Below are 19,683 nucleotides of genomic sequence, written 5' to 3' on the forward strand. Positions count from 1 at the left end.
CTGAATAAAGCAAGATTGACAATGCAGGTTCAAATGTAGGTATTTAGAATGTATGTAAGTGAAGTTTTACAAACTAATTTTTAAAGGAGTACGTGATATGATTGATGGTGGCTGGTCTCACATTTGTAATCAGTAATAATCCAATCAGATTGATTCAAACCGATTTTGCCCTACTACCTTATCTTCGTTTTGGAAGAATCCCCCCTTCCACCCCATCTTCTCCTTTTCTCTCCTTTACTAGGGGGAGCTCTCGAGATCTTATACCTTATATAATTAGACCTTATACGCTCATTGACCAGGCAGGAGCCCTGGGCTCAATTATCTCTGCGCTCAGGGTTTTCTGCCAGGACACAATGCCAAACCTGCTAATATCGTTAAGCAATATCTAAGTGTGAAGTCTTGAAATTACTTCATCGTTAGAAAAGTGTCCATGAAATAAATAGGTAAATTATAAATGTTCAAAATTATGTAAAAAGCACAAGAAGGCCCCAATCACACTGAATAATTTTTGCACGGTGAGAGGCATCTTTTAAAATGGTTTTCTATTGGCAGCGAGTTGATTCACATTTTTGACAGAGCGAAAAAAACAAAAAAAAAACACCTGACGTCATGCACTCCAGTACTAAGACCATTGAAACAGTGGTTGCCTAGCAGCATAAAACAGACAGCGCACTGCTCATTTCTAAACTCAAGAAAAAGGCAGTGCAATTAAAAAGTAAAAATGGAATTTGCTGCGGTAGGAGAAGTCATAATAATTGACTTGCGCCTTAGAAGATGATGTCGACACTTAATGAACGCGTGGTGGCGTTTAAAGGCATGAGACGCAGAGCGCAGATGCTCTTAACAGTTCTGGAGGTCATTAATAATATAATAACACTAATACTGAAAGGGATAAGGCATTTTAGAATGACCAAAACAACATTTCAGATGTTTTACAGTTTTCTCAGCCTGCTGGTTTGTCCATTCACACACGTTTTTATCATCACATGATCTATTACAACTAATTCACATGACTTTTTTAGTGCGCATACTGGAATTTGCTCAATAAAAGTGTTTATACGCGTCTTTTCTTATTGAATAAAATGTTTATCCTACTCAATTATGCGCATACATTTTTTATGACATTTTCAAAATTCACATCTTGCCGTTTCCATCAACCGTTTTTTTTTTTATGCGCATGTCCAAAACGTACATAAAAATAGGTGGATGGAAACATACTGTTAAACTTTTTATTTTCAATCAAATAAAAATCAAAGGGATAAAAGGAAAAAAATGGAACCCAAAATGGTTCCATTTTATCAATTAAATTTGTGCTTTATAAGCTAATTAATAGATACATGTTTCCTATTAGCCTTGTGTAGAAATTTGCAGTTGATCATTAGCTAGCAGTTACTAACTTTTGACATTGATATCATATATCCACTTTATAATTACTACTGCACAGAGTCAGGCTCCAAATGAAATCAGCAGCCGAATTTGACACATTTTGACTTAAGTATTGTACAATAGAAGTAAGTAAGGCAAGTTGTCCATCTTTTTTAGTTTAAGGTCTGAACAGACAAAAATGCATCTGAAAATCTGAGCAAATTTTTTTGTGTTTCTTGTCCCTCAAAAAAATTCAAACCATTTTAAAAACACTCAAGGGTGAGTAAATGACAGAATTTTCGACTGTCCCATTAAAACCTGATTTAAGTCAGGAACAGGTTGTGGGCAGACCTCTTGCTCGGCCTCTTTACTATGTCACTTCCATAGCCTTGTGGTCGTAAATAAACCGCAGATGTGTGGAACAACAACTCGTGTGACCCACCCCCACTCCCAGATTGAGTTACATGCCCACAATCTGCACACTTAGGGGGCCGTACCACTAATCACACACCACAGGGGGGGTTATGGGCCACGCCAGTTCTCTCAACCTGTCACACACTCAGTTTGATGAATGAAATCAATAAAATTCACGTGGAGAAATCTGGAGTCAATGAAGGTATAGAACACACAAACATATGCAATAAGAGCGAGCTGGTACGGACATGGGAACTTCAACAAACATCCACTGGTCATATAAACAAACTCAAGAACTGATAGAGAAAAACAATCGGAAAAGTGTACACAAACCTGTAAGGAGAAAGCTCTGAGTGCTGGGATTGGGATAAGGGCGGCCATAAAAAACGCTGTCACGTTACTGATGGAGGTCAAAGCTACGCTAGCGCCAGTTCTCTTCAGACATTCACCAGTGCGGTCCTGAGGAATTAAAACAGAGAAAGAACATGATATTGTCATCAAACACACACAGCAAGTATTTTGTAGCTTCTAATTCCACTTCTTCTACATCAAAATTTGTGTCCATTTTTCACTTTCTCTCAGAACTAAACAATTAAACTAAATATATATATAGGGCGACGAAGCGAAAGAAGGTCGCTGGTTCGAGCCTCGGCTCGGTCAGTTGGCGTTTCTGTGTGGAGTATGCATGTTCTCCCTGCGTTCGCGTGGGTTTCCTCCAGGTGCTTCGGTTTCCCCCACAGTCCAAAGACATGCGGTACAGATGAATTGGGTAGACTAAATTGTCCGTAGTGTATGAGTGTGAATGAGTATGATGTTTCAAAAAGATAGGTTCCAGCTGCAAGGGCATCCGCTGTGTAAAACATGTGCTGGATAAGTTGGCGGTTCATTCCGCTGTGGTGACCCCGGAAGGTTTTCTACTACTTAATTGATCGTAGATGTTTGGTTATATTGGGCATATATATACATCTGCGATCAATTTAGTAGTAGAAAATCTTCTTATGTTTACCCATTTTCTACTGTTTGCGAGAACTAAACTTGAAGAGACGCACCTTTTTGGGTTGTAAAAATGCATCCGGCTGGGGTTTTGAAATCTTCTAAAATGTCCAGTATTTGGCTTTTGCTTTCACTTTCTAAAGCTGTCGTTAAATGTAAACAATAAATATTTCATTCTTTAATCACTTTAATCTAAATGAAATTTAAAATAAAAAATTAAAAAGGGAAGACAAAATCTAAATTAGCTGTAAAATATTTGTACACCATTAGAAATTGTTAATCAACTCATTCCCCTTTATTAAATAATCTAGAAATAGTATATAACAGCTTCTTATTAAATTAAAATATTGGTAAAAAGTGAATTATGTTTTGTTTCTCGCATTTACTTAATTTACTTATTTATGTGACGTATGTAAAAAGTGTTTCAACTGCAACTCATGTATTTCAAGCCTGTGGGATGCACTGTGTGTGTGTGTGTGTGTATGTATATATATATATATATATATATATATATATATATATATATATATATATACACATACATACATTTTCATATACATATATGAAAATAAAGCATTCACAGTCAATCTGTGCAACACTGAACACTGTCAAAACAAAAATCCTTTTTTTAAAAAAACACTTCACTTTTTATATATCCCTGACTCGTTATGACTTCCACCAAGGTTTAACTTGTATTTAACCACAATGATGTTTCCATCTAAAAGAGCTGATAATCACACAGCCTCCCGTGACAACTTAATGAGCTCAACCGCTGATGAAAAGCTCTCCTTTCTCTTCCCGCTATTATGTGAATTTCTGGAAAGAGGAAAAAAAGACGCAAAAAAAAAAGAGATTCATTTCCCTCCCTTCTACTTATCCCTCACTCACACAGAAATATTTTCCATCAAAGGCAGGACATATCCTTTTAAACAAAGCAGCCCGGGGTGCAGAAACACGATTGGCTCGCTGTCTTGTTAGGATAAGCTCGTTTCAAAGCCATTCAGGGTGCAAAATGCATAAGAAACAGTTCCAAACTCCACCTCTGAACACACAGAGGTAGAGATGAGGAGACGGAAAGAAAGAGGGAACTTTTTTTTGTGTGTGTCTGAGGACGTGCAGGACCACACACGGAGAGTTTTGAGACAGGAGGAATACAGAGGAACTGTTTACTTTCCACACAAAAGTGTCGCTGCACGCTGCGCAATCTCACATAAACACAAGCAAATACATGCCTGAGCTCCAGCGTCTGCACGAGAGTCATCTAAATCACCTCTCAAACACGACCACACATACACGAACGCCAAAGCTAAACAGAGATATGCCTCATAGATAAGTCGACGCAAACGCGTAAACACAATCCACAAAAAATACAAGTAAATCATATTCACATGACTGCCATTGTACAAAGATAACAACCTAAATACCTTTAATTATTTCTTTCTTCTTACAAAAAGTAATGATGATTACAAAGTGATGATTTGAAAAATGGTAATACCACTACCCTCAGATATACTAAAAAGACACAAAATGACTGTACTGAATTACAAATAACTCTTATGAGTTGGTTCTTAAAAAGAATCATTCAAAACACTGAGAAATTACTCGTTTGAATCAAATTATTTACATATTTTCATATATTATGTCATAGATTATAATACATTTGTATCTATGATATATTCTGTAGCTGATTCTTTAACTTAATCACATTTTTCTTATTTCCGAATGAAGTAAGTCTCCCTGATGAAAAATACTATAGTAATTTATAGTATACACTATAGGGTTTTTGAACCATTCATTTATTCACGCAGATCACTCGATGCAGAAGTATAAACGCAGAAGTATTAACCAGGCTTTAGTTCCTGATTATCAGGGGTCGCCACAGTGGAATGAGCCACCAACTATTTCAGACTATGTTTTATGCAGCTGATGCCCTTCCAGTCGCAACTCAGTACTGGGAAACACCCATAAACACTTGCATTCATACACTACAGCCAAATTTTGTTTACTCAATTCACCTATTGCGCATGTCTTTAGACGGTGGGGAAACAGGAGCACCCGGAGGAAACCCCCGCAAACACGTGGAAAACATGCAAACTCCACACAGAAATGCCCAGCCGGGCCTCAAAAAAGCGACCTTCTTGCTGTGTGGCGACTATGCTAACTACTGAGCCATCGTTTTTGAATCATACTATAATAAACTGTACTTTTCTATAGTATAGTTTGAAAAAACTATAGTATTTGTTCATGTGGGGTGGCACAAGTAACATTTGTGATATACAGTTAAAGTCAGAATTATTAGTGCCCCCTGAATTATAAGCCCCCCTGTTAATTTTTTTCACAATTTCTGTTTAACAGAGAGAGAGATTTTTTTCAACACATTTCTAAACATAATAGTTTTAATAACTCATTTCTAATAACTGATTTATTTAATCTTTGTCATGATGACAGTAAATAATATTTGACTAGATATTTTTCAAGACACTTCTATACAGCCTAAAGTGACATTTTAAGGCTTAACTAGGTTAATTAGGTTAACCAGGCAGGATAGGGTAATTAGGCAAGTTATTGTATAATGATGGTTTGTTCTGTAGACTATCAAAAAAATATAGCTTAAAGGGGCTAATAATTTTGTCCATCATCAACGGTTTTTAAAAATGAAAAACGGCTTTTATTCTAGCCTAAATAAAACAAATAAGACTGTCTCCAGAAGAAAAAATATTATCAGACATACTGTGAAAATTTCCTTTGCTCTGTTAAACATATTAAAATTTTTAAAAAAGAAAAAAAAATTCAAAGGGCGGCTAATAATTCTGACTTCAACTATTTTATTTGTCTTTTTCTTTATTCAATTTATCTATAATTGTAGATTGTCAATGATATTTTTTGCAGAAGCACTCTCTTACAGAATCATACCGATCTAAAATTACAAATGATTTCCAAATAGAGATATTAAAGTCATCTGGCGAAATTGTGTTTATATCGCAATATATATCACAGAGTAAAAAATACTGCAATGTCAGGTTTTTCTAATATCATGCAGCCCTAAGTTGAAATTAAAATTGTTATCTATTGTTATTGGCTAAAATAAAAGCAGTTTTAAATTTTTGAAAACCATTTTAAGGTCAATGTTAATTTTTCGATTGTCTACAGAACAAACCATCATTACACAATGACTTGCCTAATTCTATTCTATTCTAACTTGCCTAATTAAACTAGTTAAGCCTTTAAATCGCACTTTAAGCTTGAAAAATATGTAGTAAAATATGTCATAACGGTTCAAGATAAAATAAATCAGTTATTAGAAATGAGTTATTAAAACTATTAGGTTTAGAAATGTGTTGAAAAAAAATCATCTTTCCATTAAGCAAAAACTGGGGGAAAAATATATATAGGGGCTGAAAATTCTGTCTTCAACTGTATATATAGTACATTGTATAAAAAGTCATTTATTTTTTTAGTTCAGAGAACCCAATGGTCCACATGGTACCAAACCTTAAACAAACAAACAAACAGTAGTACAATAGTTTGTTTTTTTCCTCAATGTTGTGTGGGAGAAATGTCTTAAGTCACATCGTGTAGTGTAGCCCTCAGCAGATCAAAGTATGCCAGTGTTTTTGAAGTTACATCACAGGCCAGGGCAGGTACACACACATTCCTTTAGGTAAATGATAACATAAGGGTATAACGCTCTGATATACAGTACCCTCTTCCTCCTGATAACGCACCGGCTCCCTCATTTCTCAACGGACCGCCTTGTCTTGACACTATCTTTGGATGTGTAGTGACTGTTTGCGGGTCTGACACATGAGAAAACCACTGTTGTTTAGTAGTGTCCCTGTTTTTCAGGACGTGTGTGATGAGATAACGCACCTCGAAAGGAATCCTCTTGTTCTGGCCGGTTTCGCTGAAAGCATGAGCCAGGAGAAAGACGTCGTCTACCCCGACGCCAAGAGCCAGGAACGGCAACACCTTTGAAGACACGAAACACACAATCACGGTATATACGCAAACTGTAAAACCGAATCATGAAATTTTACTTATTTATTATTTATTTAAATTAGTTTTTCATCCAAATATATTTTTAAAAACAGTAATTGTACGTAATTGTGAACTCAAAAGTACATTTTAAGGAATAGTTCACTCAAAAATGAACATTTACTCACTATCAAAGGGTTCCAAACCTTTGATAGTTTCTTACTTTGGATATTTTGAAGAAAGCTAAATACATGTAACCATTGACTTCCATTGTGGGAAAAATAAATACCAAGGAAGTCAATGGTGACAGGTATGCCTAACAAAATATGTTTACAGGAAAAAAAAAACATAAAGGGTTGAAACAAGGAAAGGGTGAGAGAAAGATGGCAGAATTTAATTTCTGTGTCAACTATACCTTTAAACTGGCTGATTAGAAACAGATTTGTAGTTCCCAGCATATTTTGCATCAGACAGTAAATAGAAAATAAGAGTTTAAAATGAAGCATTTTGCCAAGATTAACATAGATTAACATAAATTAGTTTGTAATTTTGTGCTATTTTTGGATTTATCAAGGTTTCTGTTGTGTTTACCTTTTTGTAGGGTTACAATTGTAGTGATGCTTGTGATTTAGAAGAGAATGGGCTTGTATATACTGCACGATCCACAACTACAACCATGTCTCTTTGACAGTTACATTAAAGGGAAAGATCATCCATTTATTCACTTTCAAGTGGTTCCAAACTGTTAAAAGAGATATTTTGAAGAATGATGAAAACTGGTAGCCATTGACATCCATAGTAGGAAAAAATGGCTACTTCCCAGCAGGCACACAACGTCAAAAGACATTAATATTATGTTAGATTTAGGTTATGACATCAGGTGAGCAAAATGCAATGTTTAGCCAGCATCTAAGGACAACATTATTTGACGTCCAATAACGACGAAGTTATATTTGTTTGATTTTAGGTTCTGTTGGAAAGTGACCAAAATCCAACGTCATATTAACATCGATTACTGACATTTATTCGTCAGGTATGGCAACCAAAATCCAATGTCTGAAAGACGTCATAGTGGTAACATCCACAAAAGGTCAATTTGTAACATCATTAGAATTTATATTTGGTTAATTTTAGGTTGGAAATTGGACGGTGACGTCGGTCTGACGTTGGGTTCTGACATCAACACGATTTTCATTTCCAAACAAAATGCGACGTCCCACAACGTTGGGGTACAACGTCAATTTGACGTCATGTTGATGTTCTGTGCCTGCTGGGTGGTTTCCAACATTCTTCAAAATGTCTTCTTTTGTGTTCAACAGAAGAAAGAAACTAAAAAATGGAGTTTAAGTAAATGATAACAAAATTTGCAATTTTGGGGGGTGAACTATCACTTTAATGAACATCATCGCCTACTAAATCAATCATAAAAATTAGACCTTGTGTAATGTTTATGTAAACAAATTGTGTGTTTCCACAAATGTTTTGATTAATCTGAAATTTTCAGGTTTTACAATTTGTGAAAGACACGACACTACCAAAGGAGTCCATGTTTGTGTGAGGTACCTGTGTGGTAGCGGCGTTGAAGGAGATGCCCAAAAGCGAGCAGAGTCCCAGTCCAGCGGCGACAGAAAGAGTGACCAGCAGGACTCCAGCCAGGCCGACCGCCCCCTGAGACTTGGCGCAGTCCCACCGCAGCATGGTCAGACACGCATAGGCAAGCTGCGCACAGATAACACACAGCTATAGCGTTAATCTGACATTATCACGTTACCGCAGTGCCGTTCTCATGTGTGCGGTCACGGCACAGCAGGGTCAGGCATGCACTGGCAAGCTGCATGTAACTTAACACCAGGCCTGTACACACACAGAGACTGAGATTTCATGAAAAACATCTTACAACTTGAAAATTAATAAAATTAGATTAAATCTCCTTTACACATTACAGTGTACTGATTATTTAATTCTGAGGTTAGAGCATTTTTAGCGTCATTTGCATTACATTTATGACCTTAACTTTTGAGGCATAGAAAATGTGCTGTTTCATTTTATTTGGTCTTCTTGAGCCAAAAATGATAATACATTTTTAGCATAATTTACAGAAGACAACCACAACATGTCATTAAATGTAACAATAGTTTATATAAGAACAAAAATCGTAATAATTTTATGACATAATAAACGACTTTATAAAAGATCATAATGCGACTCAATAAAATGAATAGTCATTTTTAATCTTTATATTTTGCCACTATCCTTCAAACCACGTTTTGTCAGCAAGAGGTTTTTAATAATTTAAAATGTAATACATATAGAAAGATTCCATATATATATATATTTTTAATAGATACAGTTCAGAATAAGCATTATGTTTCGGTTTTACATAATTATCTCCATCACACTGTGATCAAATACATCTACTTCACAATCTATGGTTAAATGCATCTTACTGAATAGGAATTTTAAAAAAAATTTAATCTTGCATTTGTCTCAGATCTACAGAGAGTTTTCCATTCTTAAATCTTCTTTTCCTATCCTATCTTTTTCCTATTTTTGCTTTTAAAAAATTTGGGGGTATAGTAACTATAAACTTAAAACATTAAATAAAAAATACAAATACTTTTTAGGTATTTACAATGCAAATCCAAATACATTCACTTGTTTAGTAAACAAAGCCAGTCTCTCATAATATATCTACTATATATATAGAGAGAGAGAGAGAGAAAGAGAGAGAGAGAGAGAATATTACTTTACTTTTTTAATAATTAATATTACTTTATTGTAAATAAATCATATAAACATTTGCATATTAGTTAATAATGGACTATAATAGTAATTTAATAGTGAATAAATATATATTTACACTCATTTCTATAATTAAATTAATTTAATGAAAAGAATGTGCAGATTCCTTGGCCTAATGACATATTATTTAATCTACTTTAAATAATATGTACTATGTAGACACATCTTGATATCAGGTGTAAACAAGGCCTTTGTCAGGTGAGCATTTATGGATCTTAAAGGGATAGTACACTCAAAACTGACAAATTCTGTCGTTATTTACTCATACTCCATTCGGTTCAAACCAGTCTAAGATTCTTTCTTCTGTTGAACACAAAAATGTCCTTTTCCTTCTTGATATTTGGTGCCAGTTTATCAGGAAATGACTATTTTGTTCTCTTTGACTCATTGGATGGAAACTGTGCTTTATTCGCAAATGTTTTTTTTTTTTTTGCGATGCTCCAGTTTTGCGTATAAATTTAATTGTTTTTATCAAGTGTTGGACAGTAGCATCGCTACAAGTAGTGACGCTACTAGCTTAACTACATTTCTCAGTAGTGTGACGGTAGTGTCGCACTTTCTAAATCAAATAGCTTTTCAGTAGCGAAGCAATTCTTTTTTTTTTTTTGTCAAGTAGCGTGGTAGCGTCCACACAAGCTACATTTACAGATCGCGGATCAATAAGTGACGGCACCGACATTCTCGGAGCTGTGAGGCCGGTGTCTCGCCGATGAAAGTAAATCCATATGATGGCGAGAATCACAATTTCTTCTTCTTCCTGTTTTACGGTGGTCGACAACAAACCTTTTGTGCGTTACTGCCACCTCTCGCTCTGGTCGGTAACGTCGCCAACCAATTAGGTTAACACAAGAAATGTTCTTGATGAAAAGATTACAGAGGAAAAGGATTTATATATGTAGTTTACTATAGTAAAGGTTAAAGTATACTATGGTAATTACTATAAGTTCATGACAGTTACTAATGATACTTATGTAGTGTAATTTGTTAATGAGGAGTTGTAAATATACAATACAATATAATGCTTATTACTAAATATTTCCATTTACTATAAATTACTATGCTATTTTAAATGTGTAACACCCGTTTTTATTGGATTTTTTGTTTTTGCTGTTATAAACTATAATTTGGAACAGCATATTATTTGCAGTAAATAACTGAACTGAACAATTCTGCCTCCTGTTTCATTGACAGTTTTTATTGATCACTAAGATGTGATTGACTTGGATTTAAGTTGCTTTGATTAAAAATGAAAATTGCTAAAATAGCTTAGATGTAGCTAAGCTTTATTTGCCAAGTAGCTTTTAGCTTAGCTTGCTACATTTCCCAGGGGGTAGTTTTTAGTGTACTTAAGCTACTTTTTAAGTAGAGTAACTAATAGCTTAGCTCACTACATTTTCCAAGTAGCTTGCCTAACACTGTTTTTATCTTTGGATGTAAACATAGCTATTGGTTACACATTTTCAGCTTTCTTAAGAATCACTTCTTTCATGTTCAACAGAGAAAAAAAAAAAGGCTCATAAAGGTCTGGAACCACCCGAGGGTGAGTATTTAGTGTGCAAATTTTAATTTTTGGGTGAACGATCCCTTTACCATGATGTATACATCGAAAGAAACCACATTGTGAGTTCCACAGTGCTCAGGTGAGTCTCTTTCAGGTTCAATTTTTTCAATTCATCTTTATTTCTATAGAGCTTTTCCAATGTGGATTGTGACACAGATGAAGTTCTAGTAAATTGAAACTGCTTCAGACTACTTTTCAAAGTTGAAGTTCAGTTCAGTGTAATGTAAATATCACTGCTGAAAGCCAAAAGGCTGAAGAGCAACTCCAATGATCTTAAACTGGGAAGTGTTTAATGAAAAGAGTAAGGAATCCTAGATGAACCGAAAGCTCTTCAGACGGGACTGGAGATGTAGGGATGAGTTTTTACCATTAGCAAGTAGCCACTGGCGATCCGGATCACGCTGACATCAGAGAAGGACTTCAGGATGTCTTCCAGGGTGGTGGTGGTGAACGTGAGCACTTTCTGAGAGGAATTTACCGGCACACTCTGCTGGACAGCCTGAGGACACAGCGGACGGAAGGAAGGAAGAAGAAGAAAAAAAGAAGTTGTTTACCTTCATTTCACTTACACCCTCTCTATCATCTTCTTTCTGCTTTGTCTGTTCCCTTGGGCCAATGAAAGTAATTAAATCATGTGGAAATCACAGTCCCACAAATGTTTCAGCAGCACAATTATCTAAGAAATGAATATGGCGGCCAAACTTTCCCTCCCTCCTCCCCCCCAAAAAACCTCACACGCGCTCACGTCCACAAACGCACACATGTTCAGCCCTGCAAAAAGGAAACCCTATGCCAAGCGGAGGTCAGGGCTGACAAAACAGAGAGCAGATGATGTCACACACCAGCCACCAATGGGACGGCAGCTGTGAAAGAGATTGTGCGCTGAGCGGGTTAATGTGTTCCAGACGGTCCTGTCAAACACACACACACAGATACCACACACACGCTAAAACACACACACACACACACACACACACGCACACACGCACACACGCACACACGCACACACGCACACACACACACACACACACACACACACACACACACACACACACACACACACACACACAAGTGCTGGGGCCACTGCAGCAAAAGGGGTTGATTCTGTAATGGACACACACACACTTACACACAAGAAAAAACAAACTGTGCTAGGTTAAATGGCCAAATCTGCTATTAAAATATGTGGGGTTTTTTTTGATAACACTGAAATCAGCTGCCATTTAAACATTATTTAATGCATGAGGTCATAAAGTTGTGTTATTTATACATGTATACATGTAAAAATGTAATAATTGTATTTATTCATTCATTTATTTTATTTTCGGCTTAGTCCGTTTATTAATCAGGGGTCGCCACAGCGGAATGAACCGCCAACTTATCCAGCATATGTTTTATGCAGCGGATGCCCTTCCAGCCACAACCCAACACCGGAAAACACCCATACACTCATGCATTCACACACATACATTCACATACATACACTACGGCCAATTTAGCTTATTCAATTCACCTATAGCACATGTCTTTAGACTGTGGGGGAAACGAAAGCACCTGGAGGAAACCCACGCCAACACGGGAAGAACTTGCAAACTCCACACAGAAATGCCAACTGACCCAGTCGGAGCTCAAACCAGCGAGCTTCTTGCTGTGAGAGATCATGCTACCCACTGCACCACCATGACACCCCGGCTATGGGCCTAATTTTCATCTGTAGTCCCAGGGCAGGTTGGACAAAAATAAAATAAAATAAAAAAATATAAAATAAAAATGTTAAAACACTAAAAGTCCAATATAATTCAGTTAAATTAAAAATAAATAATTTTAAAATACTAAAATCCCTATAAATATTTAACATGTTAATAAACAAATACATTTATGATATAATATCATTATAATCGGATTTTTAAAAATCAACAATAACCTGGATTATTCATTTATTATTTAATTCTATTAAATTTAAATTTGTATTTCAACTTTTTTAAAGTTCATTTTACATTGAACATTACATTTAAATTAATACACATTATTCAAAATTAATACATGCTCTACTAATTTAGCTAAATGCTGTTACTTCATGATGCCAAACATTATCTCATGTGCTGTAAAGAAATTAATAATTATCTATTAACAACTATAGCTATTAATAAATGCTCTAAAAATACTATATTTCTTTAAATAGCGTTTAAGAAGGTTTTACCAGGTTCAATTTTAGGACTTTAAGACATTTAAAGACCAATATGAATAAAATTTTAGACTTGTACAGGGCTAAATGCTACGTTTTTTTGAATATCCCAGTTGGAAAAGATTTTCAACAAATGATTATAATTTAATACATTTAATAATACAATAATAATAATAATTTAATAATAAAAAATAAAGGTCAGGCCAGTATCCTCAACAGTTAAAAAAATGGAAAACTTTCAACAAATGTTACTGTAAGGAAAGTATGATATTGGGATTGTTAGGGATTGTATGGTTGTTAATGGCCAGAATGAGAAAAATAATAATCATACTATAAAAAAGATTTAAGACCTACAACACAATATTTCAGTAGATTTAAGACTTTTTAAGGCCTTAAATTGAGCTTTTGAGATTCCAGACATTTTTAGACTTTGTAAGACCCCACTTTGTATTACCCTGTTTAATATGCAACTATTCATTAATTTATTTTCTTTTCGGCTTAGTCCTCTGAGGTCGCCACAGCGGAATGAACCGCCAACTTATCCAGCATATGTTTTACGCACCGGATGCCCTTCCAGCTGCAACCCTTCACTGGAAAACACCCATACGCTCTCAATCTCACACACACACTACGGACAATTTTGGCCTAGCTTATTCAATTCACCTATTTACAGTACAAAATAAAACATTACCTAATACCCTACAACCTAATAGGGTTGCATGATTTACCGGTACTATGGTAGTATGGTAATACTATGGCTCCAAAATACACCAGTATTTTGCCACTGTAGTTTTGTAAACAGTAGTATCGTCATTAACCGCTTATCTACAATAGATAATGTTGCATGTGGAAAAGTCTCTAAAATGCTCACACGTTTGTGCAACAATTTGAATAGTCTGTAGAGCCCTTTAAGGTCACAAAACTGTAGAATTTGTGCCTTTGTGGTAGCCTATTGCACGTTTTCTAACGCTTCAGTTCGATCGCACATCTGAATTGGTTCATTTCTGCTGTTGATAATATGATTTGGTAGCTACAACAATCACGACAATCTCGTAAAAGAACGAATTTGAATTACTTTGGATTGTTAATTGATACGTAAAAATAAAGATTAAAAACCCAAAATAGCAACAGGAAACATTGAAACAGTATCTGACCACTCCATATAGCCTAATTTTGGTGGAAAACATGCTCTTTTGTAACAAATTTTATTCAGTATAATTTTGATCTTTATTTTAATGTATTTTATCTACAAAATAAACAAAAAGAATGAATAAATTTTAGGTGAAGTGGGGTGCAAATAATACTTTTTGGCCTTAAGATTATTATTAATTACATTCAAGTAGGCCTATTATAACATAAAATATAGCATTTCTGCCCATTTTCTTTATAATTTCAGCTATGAATTACAGTATCGCAATACTACTTGGTATCGTGATACTTCAGCTGGTATTGTAAGATTAATTATTGGTATCGCGACAACCCTACAACCTAAAAGTGTAAAAAAAACTGACAAAACGATATAAAATCCTTTGCTCAAAGAAACTTTTTTCAATGCTGCATCTTAATGCATCGAATACATGTGAAGAGTTCAGTGCGCGCATTTCTACAGTGTGCCATCGTGACCTTTCCCGACCTTACAGATGTGGCCCGTTTTCCAAGTTCACACTTAACCTGAGCGTTTAAAGTATGAAGCAGGGAGAAAAAAAAGGGAAGTCTAGGCCTTTGAAGGACTGCACTTAAACAGCTGGGTCCAAACCTCAAGAGACACAGCGCCTTTGGAATGTATGCATTACTTATGACTCAAGATCAATGCCTTCACACTGCATGACTGCATGTACGCGAGTGTTCGTTCCAGGAAACACGACGTTCGAGCGGAGGAATGAATCGACACGGGCCCCCTAAACGCTTCATAACAAGATCCAGTTTGAGGCAAAGCGAAACCCGATGAAAGAATGAATTACCAAGAAATACTACAACAGAATCTGCTGAAGTAGATAGCAGTCTGGACATCAACAGGGCATCTATACATGCTTTTTTTTTTTTTTAAGATGATCCTTGATGAGAGACGTCCATTTACCTCGGAGTATTTCCTCTGCCAGGCTTCTAGTATGGCAGCTGCTTTGTCCTCGTTCCAGTTGATGTGCGAAACCTCATCGTAGCCCTTCAAGTGCTCGTACATCTGCTTTGGGGTCATGAGCTGGAACATGGTCTGAAAGGCCTGTGCACTGTGAGGACAAAAACACAAAACTCAAATTATGAAATTATGCTTAGTATATACCACCCTACATTCAGATAATGACTTTCGCTGCTTGTTCAAATTACTTATTCAAAATGAGTTGAAACAACACAATTCTTAATCTAATTACTTCATATTTAATCCACTTGACTTTGTAAAAAACGCTTTTGTTAACTTAATAAAGTCACCCACTTCCAATGTTATCATTGATTGAATGCCCGTTTTCAGTGGTTATCAGCTGATAGATATGGGCCTATAGTGGCCTTCTGCGCCTGCTAGTAGGCTAAGATGGCTGTTATCATCCTGGTTGTCATCCACCTGGTTATCAGCCACACTAATAGAGAAGACTCCAGATCTAGATCTGTTTTTACATTACTGTGAAGGTTAGGTTTAGGGTTGGGGTAGGGGTAGACGTTAATAAAATACTCATATTACTCATATGAGTATGGGAGTATGGGTAATAAAAATGGGAAATTTAATACATACTATATATTTAATATAGTTTAGTTTAATATATATAGTAATATAGTTTAATATAGAAATATATTAATACATACTATAAATAATTCTCATGGTTAATTAGCTATACTAATAAAGAAAGACTCCAGATCCAGATCTGTTTTTACAATACTGTGACGGCTGGGTTTATGGTAGGGGTAGACGATAATAAAATACAATTAATGGGAAATTTAATAAATAATATAAATAATTCTCGTTAACTTCAAGCCACAGCCGTATGTGATTTATAGCTGATTAACCATGTGGATGGATGATAACAGCCTTCTGAGCCTACTAGTAGGGGCAGAAGGTTCCTACTGGCCCATATCTATCAGCTGATAACCACTGATAACGCCAATTCAGTCGAGTGATAACATTCGAAGCGGGTGATCAATTTGTGTTGGGACAACATGAAGGAATTGCATGGAACCCAGCATATACTGTGTATACCTCAAAACAACTCTTATGATGCACAGGTTTAATTCTGCCAATTGTATTTTATTGTATTGTACGAGTCAAAATTACTGAATCATTTAAAAATTAAATCATTTAAACATAAAGTGAAAAAGACATTTTGTAAATTTCCTACTGTAAATATATCAAAAAGGAATTTTTGACTAGTAATTTTGTTTTCCTAACAACCGTTTGGACAACTTTAAAGGTGATTTTCTCTTTTTTTTTTTCTTTTTTTGGACCCTCACATTGTCAAATAGTTGTTTTTTGACCAAATACTGTCCAGTTGTAACAAAACATACATCAGTGGAAAGTGTATCTGAAGGCTTTCGGGTAATATATAAATCTCAATTTACAAAAATATGCACACGTATGACTTTTGTGGCCCATGGTCACATATGGTAGTCAACGTTTAAATGTAGGACAACTTTGATTAAAAGGTTTTGGTCCACTTCAAATGTTGACTACTGTATATTAGCAAAGTTGTGTTGACAGAATTTCCCAGAATCCTATTTTTTATAGCCCATAATTAATTTAATGTGCACAGTTGAACACACTGTCAAATGCATGTTTTCTTTTTTAATAATTATTGTTATTATTGTTTCTTGTATTACTATATCCCATGATAAAGAGGGGAAAGTAAGTGAGAGTGAGTGTTTTATTTAGATTTTGTATACAGGCTTATACAATATAGATATATACATATTCTTATTCTTTGATTACTTTCTTTTTTATGATTTCATTATTATCCATATATGTATTATTCTTTCTTGTTTATACTCAGAGTTTCTATAGGTTTCTTCAAGTCAAAATTAAGACTTTTGAGACCCTTTTAAGACCAAAATGAATGAAATTTTTTACTTTTACAGGGCTACTCGCTAAGGATTTTTTCTAATGGCCTTACTTCTATATAAAGTTTTTGTATTAATGTAAGATTATGTAAAGGCATGTGTTACTTTAGTTTTTTTTCCTTGATTAGCTGTTTTGATTAGTTGTTGTTGGGTGTCGAGCTTTCCTTGGACATAGGAAAATTAAGACCTGTTTAAAAAGATTTAAGACCTGCAACACAATATTTCAGTAAATTTTAGAACTTTTTAAAACCCTGTGAACACCCTGATACTATTATATTTTAGATTATTTATATAATTCATAGTCCCAGGTTTATCAGAAGTCTCCATAGCGAAATGAACCACTAACTACTCTGGCATATGTTTTATGCAGTGGACGCCCTTCTGATGCCCCAGTACTGGGAAACACTCTCACATTCACACACATACTCTATGGCCAATTTAGCTCATCCAAATAAAGGGAAAAATAAACATCCTACATATGACATTAAGAAATTACTTAAAAGCCATTCTGAAAAGCTAAATTTGACATAGTTTGTGTTGTTGTAAGTTATGTTTGAATTCTTTCTACGTTGTCATTCTCGAGAGAAGTAAATAAAGTAGGAATTTCATTGTACTAGTGTGACAATAAAGCTCTTGAAACGTGTATGTCTAAAGTGTAACATATTTGACCTTTATTTGTTATCTTTTCAAATGATGCTGGCTTTATCATTATGGTTTAGCACAGTTCAATTTCTAATGGGGGGGGGGGGGGGGGGGTGATGATGGCTGCTGCAAAAACAAAAATCCTCCAGCAAATCCCTTACTGACCTCCTCTGTCCCTTCATGAGGATGAACACCCTAAAAAGAACCACTGACATGCTGAAATACAGCAGTTTATACTTCACTCCGCAGACAGGCTAAAACGTCCCCAACTACAGAGTACAGACTCCCTCAAGTGGACTGTCAACCTGCTTTTGTTCAACTGAACACTTCTTGAAACCAAAAACCCTTGACTTTGTCTTTTCAGAAAACCATTAGTAAGTAAAAAAAAGATTCCTAGAAATGTAAGCAGCCGATTCCGGAGCCACTTAGGAATATTTTCCTCCACCACTGACATCGTGACTTACGACATTGTTCTTTAATAACGCAAATACAGAATTCTGTCCTCATTCAAGCCAAAAACACTTCACTTTTGGAGTAAAAGGTGTGGGCTTTCGTTCCGTCTGTGGGAATGAATACTAATATGCAGTTTACTAATGAATACAATCTGCCAAGGAGGAAACAAAAACAAACCTCACACTGTAAATGTGTGTCAGAAAGAGGGAAAGACAGAGCGATCTTTTATCCATAGCTACATAAGGCCCAAACATTAGGAAATTAGTCAGAATATTTAAATATATATATATTTTTTTTTTACAGATGTTAGCTTTAATGAACATACATTTTCATCTGCTTCATGTCCTCAATGTCCTGTTTTTATACAATTTTCATACATACTTATAATAGATACATTTATTATAATTTCCTAAATATACCTAAATACTCTGCCAACAATAAAAGAGTAGTATAAAGGGCACCATTTTACCCCTTTTTCAAGATTCAATATGAGTCTTTTGTTTCCAGAATGTGTCTGTAAAGTTTCAGCTCAAAACACTCATCAGATTATTTATTATACCTCTTAGAATATAGAATTTTCTGCTCTGAACACAATGAAGCTGTTTTTGTGGCCTGTGCCTTTAATGATAGTTCACCCCGCCCACCATTCCCACATGCCTGTCAGAGTGTGCCTCAATCTCCGCCTTGGCTGCGTCAAATAAACAGCACAGTGACAGACATGAAGGAAGCAGATCTCATGAAACGTTTTTGTGAGAAATACTTCAGTAGAACTGTCCCAATGATTATTTGATGTATTTGTTGTGGAGTTAATTAAAAATACAGATCTTTTGTCTTTAAATCACCCCAATATGACATTGGACACACTATACCTACACACAGTTTTGCCCAAACAGCTTCCAAAAGATGATTTTCATCATAGGTGCGCTTTAAAGAACAATTAGCTGTCTGGTTTCTACAACTTTCATACTGGAGAAATAATCTGCCTTTCAAACTTTATTTTTGACAGCATCTTGAGTAAATCAGGAACTTAGGTAGTTCACTTCCAGAATGACTGTTCACCATTTACTTTTTTTATTTACTATTGAAGTCAATGATAACCATCAACTGTTCAGATACCAACAAATCTAAATATTTTGGTCACACATTATTTTAGGTACAATTCTTGCTATTGAAAAAAACAGTAACTAAAGCCCTGCTCACACTGTGAAATTTCAGCCATGATTTGGTCATCTGAGACAAATCCTAAAAGATTCCT

The 19,683-nt window shown here is 35.3% G+C and overlaps 1 protein-coding gene across 1 annotated transcript in view; it reads right to left on the reverse strand.

Moving 5' to 3' along the window:
• ptch1 (patched 1) overlaps positions 1–19,683 on the reverse strand; it is a 103,158-nt gene that overhangs the window by 52,570 nt on the left and 30,905 nt on the right. Inside the window, exons 8-12 of the mRNA XM_056463453.1 lie at positions 15,373–15,520; positions 11,478–11,609; positions 8,311–8,466; positions 6,643–6,741; positions 2,113–2,238 (exon numbers count right to left, since the gene is read on the reverse strand). Of these exons, the coding sequence (XP_056319428.1) occupies positions 2,113–2,238; positions 6,643–6,741; positions 8,311–8,466; positions 11,478–11,609; positions 15,373–15,520 (661 nt within the window). The remainder of the gene's footprint in view (positions 1–2,112; positions 2,239–6,642; positions 6,742–8,310; positions 8,467–11,477; positions 11,610–15,372; positions 15,521–19,683) is intronic.

Source organism: Danio aesculapii, chromosome 8 (assembly GCF_903798145.1).
Source record: "Danio aesculapii chromosome 8, fDanAes4.1, whole genome shotgun sequence".
Taxonomy (NCBI): Eukaryota; Metazoa; Chordata; class Actinopteri; order Cypriniformes; family Danionidae; genus Danio; species Danio aesculapii.